Source organism: Neolamprologus multifasciatus, chromosome 20, assembly GCF_963576455.1.
Source record: "Neolamprologus multifasciatus chromosome 20, fNeoMul1.2, whole genome shotgun sequence".
NCBI classification, from domain to species: domain Eukaryota; kingdom Metazoa; phylum Chordata; class Actinopteri; order Cichliformes; family Cichlidae; genus Neolamprologus; species Neolamprologus multifasciatus.
The window spans coordinates 15267731-15279812 of NC_140458.1; the positions used below are offsets into that span (position 1 = coordinate 15267731).

General features: G+C 37.8%; 1 protein-coding gene across 2 annotated transcripts in view; it reads left to right on the plus strand.

Moving 5' to 3' along the window:
* opn7b (opsin 7, group member b) overlaps positions 1 to 4226 on the plus strand; it is an 89911-nt gene extending 85685 nt beyond the window's left edge. For both annotated transcript variants that reach the window (XM_085147188.1, XM_085147187.1), the window contains one exon: positions 68 to 4226. In XM_085147188.1, coding sequence (XP_085003314.1) covers positions 68 to 568 — 501 coding nt within the window. In that variant the 3' untranslated portion in view covers positions 569 to 4226. The remainder of the gene's footprint in view (positions 1 to 67) is intronic.
* Positions 4227 to 12082: the final 7856 nt, after the last annotated feature.

A 12082-nucleotide genomic window follows, 5' to 3' on the forward strand; every position in this document is an offset into this window, starting at 1 on the left:
AATATTGTTTCCTTCATGAATTCATGTTTGCATTGTATGTTATTTGCTGTGTTGTGTCTATTTTTAGCTTTCAGTGGCAGTTTGCATCGGTTTCCTGACAGCATGGAGTCCATATGCTATTGTGTCCATGTGGGCAGCGTTTGGTAATTCAACAACTGTACCACCTATAGCTTTTGCTGTGGCAGCTATCTTTGCCAAGTCCTCCACCCTTTACAACCCTATCGTCTACCTGGCTTTCAAGCCCAATTTTCGCAAGTCCTTGTGTCGAGATGTGGCGAATTGCAGAAGGAGACTCTGTGGATGTTTGTGCCAGGGTGGCTCTGCAGAGAAGGGAATTTGCATGCAGTCCCATCACAAAGAAGAATGCAACTCTACAAGGTTATCCAATGGGTTACCAGAGAACCACAGGACCTGCAGACACTGTCCTTGCCCAGAAACAGACACCGGCAATAGAGAAAATTGTATAGACTACAGTCCTCAGCAAACCGCCAGGATTCTTCAAGGATCCGTACACAGTGAAGTGGCTGTCAGCCAGCTCTCCAATGAGATGCAGAGTGACTTTCTCTAGAGGAACAAGTGGAACTAGACAACAAGTCACTGTAAAAATGAAGTATGAAGCAAAAAGTGGCACGAATGAAGCCCAAATAACAGTAAGTGCAAGTTGGGGGGAAAGTGAAAATGCAATCAAACAAACAAAAATGGTAAGACTGATTTAAAAGAAAAAAAAGTTTAAAACTACTTTCATGCCTCAAATATGTGATACTGCCAAAAAAAATATGTGGTTAAAAGCCAATACAGGAGGATAAGCAAGCCAAACATTTCACTGGTGTGTGTATCAGCATTTTATCAGGTCAAATGAACAAGTGTCAGCAACTATCTGATCAGTTCAAGTGTAAACCAAGACTGAAGAGTCACCATGCAAGTCATTTTACGCTGGACTTAGAGGGAGGAACTGACGACGAAACTTCCTACTCCCTGAACCACATTTTATCAGTTTATTACGAGTACTGTATTTAAATATTATGTATTTATGTATGCCTCAAATTGAAGGACCACAGGGTTATTGTTATTGTTGTTGTTGTCTTTGTTGTTGTATCTAAAATGAAAAGAGTGCTTTCACCTCAATGTTGAGGAGAAATCAAAACCTCTACTCCTATAGTTAAAGCAGACACTTTGGGTGTTAATACAAAGCACTTAGGGAAAGATTTGGCTTGGTGAGCCACCTTTTTTTCCAGAAGGTATATCTGTAGGGAGGAGATGTTGTCTTCTATTTCCCTTTTTCCTAGTCACCTCTGTCCAGGCAAGAAGATTTTGATGGAGTGGAAAGTGTCAGCTGTTTAGGCATTTTAGCCATTTTTCATAATAAGCCCTTTTTCAGTGACTCAAAAGTAATTGGACTAACTAACATAATTTTATTGTTTTCAATACTTCGATGAAAATACGTTGCAGTCAATCATTGCCTGAAATCTAGAACATGGACGTCACCAGGTTGTTGATTTCACCGGTCCTAATGTTTTTTCTGATGTCCGTGTACGGTCTCAGTAATCCAGGTCATGGTAGTCGAAGGAGATTGGAAAGAAAGCAACTGGACTTCTTTGGAAGGTCTTTCACCTGTCATCCAAGACGCTCCTTCAGTTCTGAAGTTCAGAACTGAAGAGGTGAAAAGTCTTCATGCAACATCTTCACAAAACTTAAAGAAGTTCAGCCACTTTCTTTCCAAGCTCCTTAGACTATCTCTCTGATAGATTTTATATGACTTTTTAGTCTATAGTCTAACTTTTACCTAATGTACAATGAAAATATCAACATTTAGAGTGAACAGCTACCAAAAAGCATGTTCAGCAATTAACTCCAATTCTTTCATCAGTTGTCGTAGAGTAACGATGGAACAGGTCTCATCTGGGCATGAAACCTTTTGACAGTAAATCGTCCAGTTACATTTGAGCCTCTAAAATTGAGGGACATATAAAATTGAAAAAAATAAAAAAATAAATAAAATACAAAAAATACAATAAAAATGACTGTAATTTATGAACTTAAACTTTAGGTTATTGCAGTTACTTTTGTTAAACTTCTTGTCTGATTTAAAACTCACCGTGATGGTGTGCAGAGGCAAAATTGCCAAAAAAATAGAAAACACTGTCCAAATACTTATGGACACTACCTGTTTGTGATCAGAACTACATTGAACTCTGTCAGTGATTCTCTTTGGGTGGTTTTAGCAGATTCTGAAGACCAGTTTGAAAGAGCAAAAAGAAATTTCTTTGTGCAGAATTTCTGCTGCAAATGAATTAGTATGTTTTATGACATTAACTGTGGAAAAGACTCATTAAAAGGCTGATTGATGATTTATTTATCTTGAATTCCGAGCCTGGGATTATAAGGTTGCCTTTGGTGGCAGAGCTGGGTCATATTTTCATTCTTTTCAAAAGGAAGAAGAAAAAAATAAGTAAATAAAATGAAAAAAAAAAAAAAAAAAAAAAACACCTGCAGCATTTAGAACTTAAAAGCTTATTTTTCATATTTTGGGTTAGGATTTTTTTCATGTCACAGAAGCATCTCTACAATGAAGCCCAACTAGCCAAAGAAAAAGTGAGATGGTTATTTGGTTTAAAACAAGCACTTTAGGAAAACAAACTTCTTCATTAACTTTGGTTGCCTTAAAGCTTGGAAAGAGGCTTTAATTAGGGTACTAAAAAAATGTTGTCCTGTTCCAAATTTCCGCAAATAAACAGGTTAGTGTGTTATTATTACCGGCTTCACTGAGCACCAAACCTATGAGACTAAGACCCAAAATTGTAATAAAACTGAGCGATCTTTTAATCAGAGCCATTTTAACAAAATAGGAGAAAAAAGCCTGCCTGTGGATAGAATGCTTGCCTTTAGTACTTCTTTTGCTTTTTTTAATGTGAGAGACACAAGGCTTTGCCTCAGCACCCATCAACATTATTTTAATTAAAAAAAAAAAAAAAAAGCATAGTGAGGATGGATGAGGTTAACTGAAATGTTTGTCCAACAAGCAATTTTATACCCCCCATCCTCCCGACAGCATAGGCCATCAACTCAAAAGTACAAAACGACCTGCCATGGGCAAAATTAATTAGATGTGCTGGAGTGCAACTTGTGATTAACTGGCATGACTTTGATACCACGATTCCTTTCTTACAGAAAGGCTGAGACCGAAGACTGCAGTTCTGTGCAGTTTACACACAAGCGCGCACACACACACACACTCAAGCTCAAGACTTATTTCTCAGTTGTGAACTTAAGTTGTGTTCAGGCTGACATTAGCACTGCTCAGTTTGCTGAGGCTAGAACACTGATACGTGGGAGATTCAGCAGAATTATGTACTTCTCTTTTTGGTGTTGTGCATGTAAAACTTTGTGTTGAGGTCTATTGAATATGAAAATGAATATGCACAGCCGCACACAATATTATTCAAATGTGGACGATGCTGAAAACAGCAGCTGCACAGTATTACCTCACTTGCTCTGGCACTGTGCACAGGCAGTAAACTGTATAACCTTGGACGAGCTAGGAAAGAAAAGGAGGGGGAAGTCCAATTTATTTTAAGCAGCTTTAATAAAATTGTCCCAAAAAACACTGCCAAACTTATTAACTATTTCAAAATCCAGGAATTTTTAAAATATTAGCAGAATTCTTTCTGAAACACGTATGAGCACTGTAAATCCAGGGAGTCTGAAATAAATTAAAGTAAGTCATACTTACTTATATATGTCACAGATATGAACGAGTGCCACATTCTCCACCTTTAAAGAAATTACTTCTGCAAAGAAAAGACACAAGTTAGGGCAGAATAGTGATTAAATGTGATAACTCATTAGATACTCATTAAATATGTGACAACAATGCAGAATGTGAGAGAGGTAGGTTACAGAAGCATGTCTCATAGTGTTGTAATTCTAACTTTTGTCTTGGTGTTAGGAATTACTTCACAGTGTTTCGGCATCTGATAGGACTCATCTATTACTTAAACCAGCTTTGCATGAATATGTTACTCAATCAGATCCACTACTGACTTTATGATTAGTTTGGTTTTATTTATTAGTTAGTCACATCTTATTAGTTTATTGAATATATAATTTCCTACAATATTCATTAACTACAACGTCATTAAGATAAGGGAAGGCCATAAGTATGATTGTATCCATTTTGGGTATGCGACTAATCAAAGCTAATAAGGTCAACACTTTCTCCATCACATTGTCAAAGGAGCTTGCAAAGAAAAGCGTCTGGACTTCTTTAAGTTACTTGAAGACGTTTCACCTCTCATCCGAGAGGCTTCTTCAGTTCTAAGGTCACCTTATCATGCGAATTCGCATGATAAGGTGGGGCCAGGTTTCACAATGAAATCACCCGAAACTCTGGCTGATTGGGACCCACACCCAGTTCCACACCTTGGCTCAGGCGATTAGAGGATCATCAGGGGGTCCTTTTGTCCCTCTGTGGGGGGACACTCCCACTAGGGTTATATCTGGGACTCTCCACCATTTGACCTTAGAACTGAAGAAGCCTCTCGGATGAGAGGTGAAATGTCTTCAAGTAACTTAAAGAAGTCCAGACGCTTTTCTTTGCAAGCTCCTTTGACTACGATGACCTGGATGACTGAGAACCTTCACAGACATATCTCCATCACATAAAAACTCTCTCCTACACGACACTAAAGATCAGTCAGGAGGTACTTTAATGCGATATGATACTAGGTTGGTGCGTCTTCATCCTCATGCAACACACCACCAACAGTGCAGCCTTTTGCGTTTTCTACTGCAGTGCTGTTTTCTGGCTGAACACCAAATGACAGCTGCTTCAGTCTCTAAAGTGGGATAACCCCAGGCAACCTTCAGCTCAGAGTTTACAAAGCCCAGATCTGTAGTATTTGCTGTAATATAACTCTGATTGTTCTTAAAACTATTTTATGAGGTTTCACGAGAATAAAAACAATGGAAAATCTCAAGTCTGACCATATTAAAAGAGTTATATACGTCAAGTGTTGCGATAAATTTAATCCAGACTTGTGAAGTTCAAGTTTGAGAATCTTTTGAACCTGGAGCTAACTGTGAAATGAGGTGAGGAAAGCCTCGGGCCGTCTGGAGCTCGAGTTGATTTCAGCTGACTCATGTACATGTGAAAACTTGCTCCCTTTGCAAAGACAACAACCGGCTCTCCACGGACTCATAGAGTCAGTTTTTTATTTTTTATGAGGATGTTGTAGACAACAACATTATCTTCAGCTTTTCATTTATATATCAAAGATTTCCTGGATGTTCAGGGTAAGCAGCTCATTGCTGTTTCTTGCTCCACAACCTCCAGGTTGGAAAAAAAAGTGCCACAAAGCCTTTGAACTGTGTGCAGGATGGTATGGTAAACATTTCCTAGAAAGAAACAAATGATTGTACTTATTTTTCTGATATGTGACTAATGATGGTGGTTTCATAGTAACTATAACATTTTAAAAATGAGAAAAGTAGTATAAAAACTGAAGTGTGTGAAGTTTCTGCTTGTCATGCTGCAACCAAAGGTTACAGTCACCTTTACACTCACTGTCAAAGCCAAAATACTGTCTTGGACTGTCATATTTTTCTACCAATATCCAGGTGAACATAATAAAAAAGAAAAGAAAATGAAAAACAACATATCAAAGACTCGGCTTCAAGTCCAGTGCTTGATAGGCTCTGTTTTGCCCACAGTCTTTGGGCAAAAAAAGGACATTCAAAACAGGAAACATAACTGTGAAAATCTAATTCTGATGTCTATTTTTTCTATTCTGTTCTACTCTATGAACAAATATTGCAAGTACCTAGGTGTGCAGTCTGTACCACTAGCCATTCTACCTGGGTAATCTACACTGACTTTACTCCTTCAAATAATATTGCATTGTATATATCTGACGTCAGGGATTTCATGTAGATTGTTAGCATGGATGAAGATAATACGTGTTTGTACAAATGCCTAATTATAATGTATGTTATTATAAATATCAGTCAAAACATGAAAATAGAGATGGGGCAACACCTTGCAGTGTCTTGAAATGGTGATAATTTTTATTTTCTTGATGTTTTAAATGCAGTCCAAACAAGGTTTCAGTCCAAACGAGCTGCTTACTTCCTTTTTTCCCTTCTAATGTCTATAGAAAAGAGAAAAAAGGCTGGATATTCAATTGGTCATAATATAAAGCCTATTATCCAAGTGGAAAACATATCTATAATGATGTTAATGTGCATGCATCTGGTGAACTTGAATTGAAAGATTTAAGTACTTTGAAGGCTTTAATGTTGTTAAACAAGCTTATATGAGCATTTTACAATGAGGGAGGTTACATTTAGTGCCAATATGTCTGAGCTGTCTGAAAAAGTTCAAGCTTGGTGCAATTATAGTTAGTCCTTACATTAATAAATCCTGTTCCCACCATTAGAGTGCGTTAAAACTTTTGCTAATCATATTAATCTTAACGTTCTTTCGGAAGGTTTCTGTATCTGTATCTTCTGTATCTCTATATTCTGTCAAGATACAGCCTGGCAACATGGCAAAGACCTTTGAGTCTATGCATGGTCAGAATATTACGTTACATTCTGTTTGCACTGTGTCCATATAGCTGTATTAATGCATTGTAAATAAAGATTAATGTAATTGAGCAATGCAACTAGAATTTTCTGACTAAAACAGCCAAGTCTTTAAATCAATCCATGTTTCCCTTTTTATTTTCTGAAATGCAGTTTTGTTCATGAGAACACACACACCAGGAGTTTTGATGCACCTTTCTTCAGCTTCTTAGACACAAACAAAGCTGAATGTGTTGTGTAAATATGTATATGTGTGTCTGTATGTATGTATATGAAAACAATTCTGTCTAACTACATAGGCTTGAACAAATGCGTTAGATGTATTAAATTATTCTCATTGTTGCCAGTGATGTTTCAGATGCACTGTGAAAATGTTTACAGCTTTTGTTTCTTGTTTTAAAATTATTAAAGATTGTTTAAAAAAGTGTAAAGTATATTTAGCCAATGCAATATCATTTGTTCAGAAGTAAAATGGAATGATAAATAAATATTATTTGGTATTTAATTGGGGTTTTCTTTAACTACTTTTAAATACTATACACAGAGCCCTAAAAGACACAACTTAGTCCTCAAACCATAAACACTGAAACTGGGTCCAGTGCAGTTCAGGCATCAGACATAGGCAGGGCTTCTTGTTGTGACGGGATAGCCACAAGCCCCTGCTGATCACTACTGCTTTTCTGGTGTTTTTCCTGGAGAGCCTTACCTCACTTTAACTTACTGGATCTTACCAACCACGAGTTCGCCTTGTAATCGGAAGGTTGCCGGTTCGAGCCCTGGCTCGGACAGTCTCGGTCGTTGTGTCCTTGGGCAAGACACTTGACCCGTTGCCTACTGGTGGTGGTCAGAGGGCCCGGTGGCGCCAGTGTCCAGCAGCCTCGCCTCTGTCAGTGTAGCTGTGGCAACAATGTAGCTTGCCATCACCAATGTGTGTGTGAATGGGTGGATGACTGAATGTGTAAAGCGCTTTGGGGTCCTTAGGGACTAGTAAAGTGCAATACAAATACAGGCCATTTACCATAATCTGGGAGTAGTTCCAGATATCTGTCTTTATGTGGGGATTTCATTCATCTTCAGTGGAAAAACATGGAGGTTAGTAATGGGAAGAATGGCCTCCCTGACCTAAAACATAGCAGCTTTTGATTGTTCTGCACTAAGCATTAAAAAGCTATCGCAAACATCATGTTCAAGCATGAAGTAGCTCATGAGTGCACTTGTCACTGCAGTACCCTAGGCCAAAGGTCAATAATAGACTTTTTTTTGTCATATCAGCTTGTAGCCATACGTCTCATACAGTCCTGTCAAGCGACCACCAACTAGATTACTTTACTGATCTGTGTATTTTTGAGCTTCAGCCTTCAGTTTCAGGAAAAAAATGTTCTAAAGAAAAGCATTGCCTGAGGTGAAGGTCAGCCTCTTTCTGTCTCAGCAACCCTGCTAACTCATAACTTGTGTCTATCCCTATTTTCTTGTATTATGTCCTGCTTGTGTGCACACACAAACATGCACATCATGTTTTATTGGGGTTTCATTAAGAGGATGGCATGGACTTTTAGTCCTAATTGACTTTTACAACAGCGTTGTGCACTTCCAAAACACGAATCCTGACTGACAGTGGTGATTATTTGTCAGCTATTCACCGTAAATGATAGGGTTTTACATAAACTTCCTTTCTTGTATGTGTGCATATATTATGAACGTGAAAAATAATTATTCTTGAAAGGCTTTCACACAGTATAAATTGAAATCTATGTTTTAGCAACATCTTTGACCTTGAAACAATGTTAAAAAGCCAAATATTTTTTCCCCATTTCATTTCATGAGAGATTGAAAACACTATCAGCTGGTGTTGTTTCTGCCCATTATTTTTTTCCATTCTTTTCCTTGCACACCTGGCTTATTGCATTAACCCTGCAGATTTAGATATAGTTGAGAGCAGTTGCACTCCATGCAAACAGATGGACGTGATCTGGCTACCTCACCTTAACAAGATGTCCCTGCTGAACGCCATCTGCCAAAATAGCTACACTCTGCCAGTAGCAGGATGGGGAGGCAAGTATGATCGTGAAGTGACTGCAGAAGCTAAGTCAATACATTCTCACTGCCGGCTCGTCACATTCTGACTCCATCTGGTTATACTTCAGTGAACTGGGTACCCCTTTAGCAGAGTTTTTTCACCTTGCAGGGTAGTACTTTGAAATAAAGCAAAATGCAAATGAGAAAGCACAAACACACTAAGCAAAGTTTACAATTGGAGACACATGAGGAGGTGGTTTAAACTAGGATTTTCAGCTAGAAGGAACAAGATTATATCTCATGCATCCTGCTACTTTGTAGGTTTTCATTATCAGAAACTTTGAGATTAGATTTACTAAAAATAAAAATAAATAAATACAGGTTATATAGGCACACATCCACTTCACATTCAAACACATAAAGCAAACTTTTTCCATCTGCAACAAGCTTGTCCTCCGCTTTTTTGTCCTGACACATTGACAACACTATCATCTAGCAACTTTCCCACAGCCTGTGTTACGATGGTAATTGCAGCTGGTTGATCAATACGAATCCAGACTAACAGACATCATCTGGCTTGTTTTGTGAAGAATGTGAATAATAAATTATTTAATTACCTAAATCACTGCACATCAAATCCTAATCTTGCCCAAGGCACCAGGAAGGGGGCCTGACTGTTGTCCCTTTATGTGAAAATTTACTTCAGTGAGCCAAATAATGAGTGAACTAGCTGTGTAAACAGGGCTGAGCATATGTAGATGAATCCCAATGTCCTTGTATACACTGGCAGCAAAAAGCAGCAAAATGTGAATTTATTACATTTTCCTCCTTTATTTCAAAGTAATGAAGTACAATTAATCTTAACAAGGCTTCAGTTTCAGGGACAGCTTTTAATCATAAACTTCTTCTCCAAGTGCCAGTACTTGCAGTGTTTTTAATAGTTTCAGGGATCAAATCCTTTGTGCTTTCACACTTATGCTCGCATTTTATTTACTTGTTGGATTCTTTCTTCTCTTGATCCTGGTTCCACATCTTATGATGTGAAAAATGTCCTCGTTAAGACCTAAGCCAAGTCATCATTTCCTGCTTAAAATTCATTTAGAATCCCTACCCTTGTCTCCACTTCCACAGTCTGCATGCTGTAGTGACCCAAACTACACTACACTGCCAGTAACAATAATTTCATCAATGAATAATAACATCCAATCTCCCATACATGAATAAGTCATCCACGAACACAGGATATTAGTCTAATTAGATTTTCTGGCTGGAAGAGTATTAAAGTAGGTTAGACACAACTGAAATAACAAACCAATTCACAAAGAAACACAATGGTGATCTCTTTCTGTATGCTGTGTTTGTAAAAGTAGAAGTCTATCACTGCAGAAGTCACTGAACAAGCCAATTTGTTTAAGACAAGTTGTGAGAAGATAGGTGGGATAGAATGTTGAGTATGATGCAGTATGGTGCAAAAAAAGTGTCAGCTAGGACAGAAACTGAGCTTCAAGAACTGTTTTAAATGGATCACTGTGCTCAGGTGTTGTCAGTTTTAGAGGTGTTATCATCTGCCAACACCTCCCCTCCTGTACCTGCAAGGCATGCTGCCACAAATCAAGTAAGAGGAAGACAGTAATGCAGGACAGAGAGTTAATTAAAAAGCTGTAATAGAAACACTATTTTTGTTTCCTTCCAGCGGTAGTGAACAAAGAAGAACCCACCTGAAAACCAAAGAAGTACTGTCATTTCAATCTTCCCATTCAGTTGCCTGAGCATCATCCAGGACCAGTACGTCTCTTCTAGTCACATCTGTCATAATATTGCCAACAACAGTTAGCTCATTTTTAAGATCCTGCATCCTGGTGACAGTGATATGAAGCCAAAATGAATCACTCGTTTCATTCTGAAGATTTTCCTGACATCAAATTTGGGTCCAAGCCACACTATGTATTTTATTTACATTCCCAACCTACAAGGAAAAGTTAAATAGGATTTACATTTTTCAACACAAAGATTACCCAGAATGTTTCAACAAACGTTAATATCTTGAGAATATGTGTAGAAATTAAGTGATATTCAAAGTGCTCTGAGCTCATCAGTGTGTTTGGATAATTGTTACCTCTGAGAGGTTTTATGGATATTTCCTGTGCCTCAGACAGAGTGAGATGCTGCCTACTTTGTAGCATGCTTGTGTTAAGCATTAATGTTTTCCCACCAGACTTTCAGAAGAAAACTCATGCCTTTCTGTGCTTAAGCAAAGAGCATAAAAGAGGAAAATAATTTGTACATGACTTACAAATTATTGCTCTGACAGATTAATTGGCATGAGATTTAATTTATACACTCCCAAAACATTTTGGGTGCTTTAGAAAATAGCACGTGGTACGTAAACTGTAGTTTGCAGTAACTCGCCCTAAAATATACAGAAACACAAACAGTAATTCTTTAAATGTGAGTGTAACACATGAGTGAACCAGTCTGCAGCTGCAATAACAACACAGCCACTGAGGTAACTGTATAATTAACTGTGCCAAAGGCTAAATGGTTTTCTAAGACTCGAGTCCAAAACACTGACTATTAAAAACAATACACTGTAATAAATATTCTGGTTTTAAGGTTGGTGATTATTTCCCATATAATAAGCAGCCACAGGGTCTTTTTTAAATAATTTAAATAAATCATGATTGAGTGAAGTTAAATAAGCAATTGGTCACATAAGCCAAGCGACCAGTCAGCAACTCCTGGCAACCTCCAATCACAAAGGAAACATGTCTACTCTCTGACCGGTTGGATCAGACCGGTCAGATTGAAAGCAGTAACCAGATGTTTAGGATGTTGCTCAACGCCTCCACAAGTACTTGCAATCCACTGTCAAATAAAAAATCATCTATTTATACTATTATTGCTGTTTGCCATACTGTTTATACTGGTGTATAATCTTGTAATGCCATGTGTGACATATTGACACGGCGGTTTTTGTGAGTTTTGACACTTCTACATACATCACCAGTGTGATGCCCCTCCCCAGATTTTTTTAATTTGTCAGAGTGATCAATAAACATGTTTTTCTGGCAATTATTTCATGGATCAGGCTTTAAAGAGGCCATTTCTGATCTATTTTTAATAATACATGCTCATGTTAAGGTCCACATTTGGAGCAGCTATTGTTGTTCACATGGACATTATGTAATTTCCCCCTAGTTACTGAATGACAGGGCATATTTTCCTCATGTAGACATTCAAAACTAATTTTACAAATGACGTGTGACAGTGCCAATGCCTCTAATCTACTGTATGTCTTTAATATTAATGATACATCTATAATATAGGTGTTGTAGACACTTGTCTTTGCTTGGGGAAAATGATTGGTCATTAAAATGCTGTCATGTTCAGGTAGAATAAGGTAAGATTTGGAAACCAGAAACAAGTATTTTTCATCTCTTTGGGCAGACTATTGTCAGTGCCTGCAGTTACTTATTGATGTGTG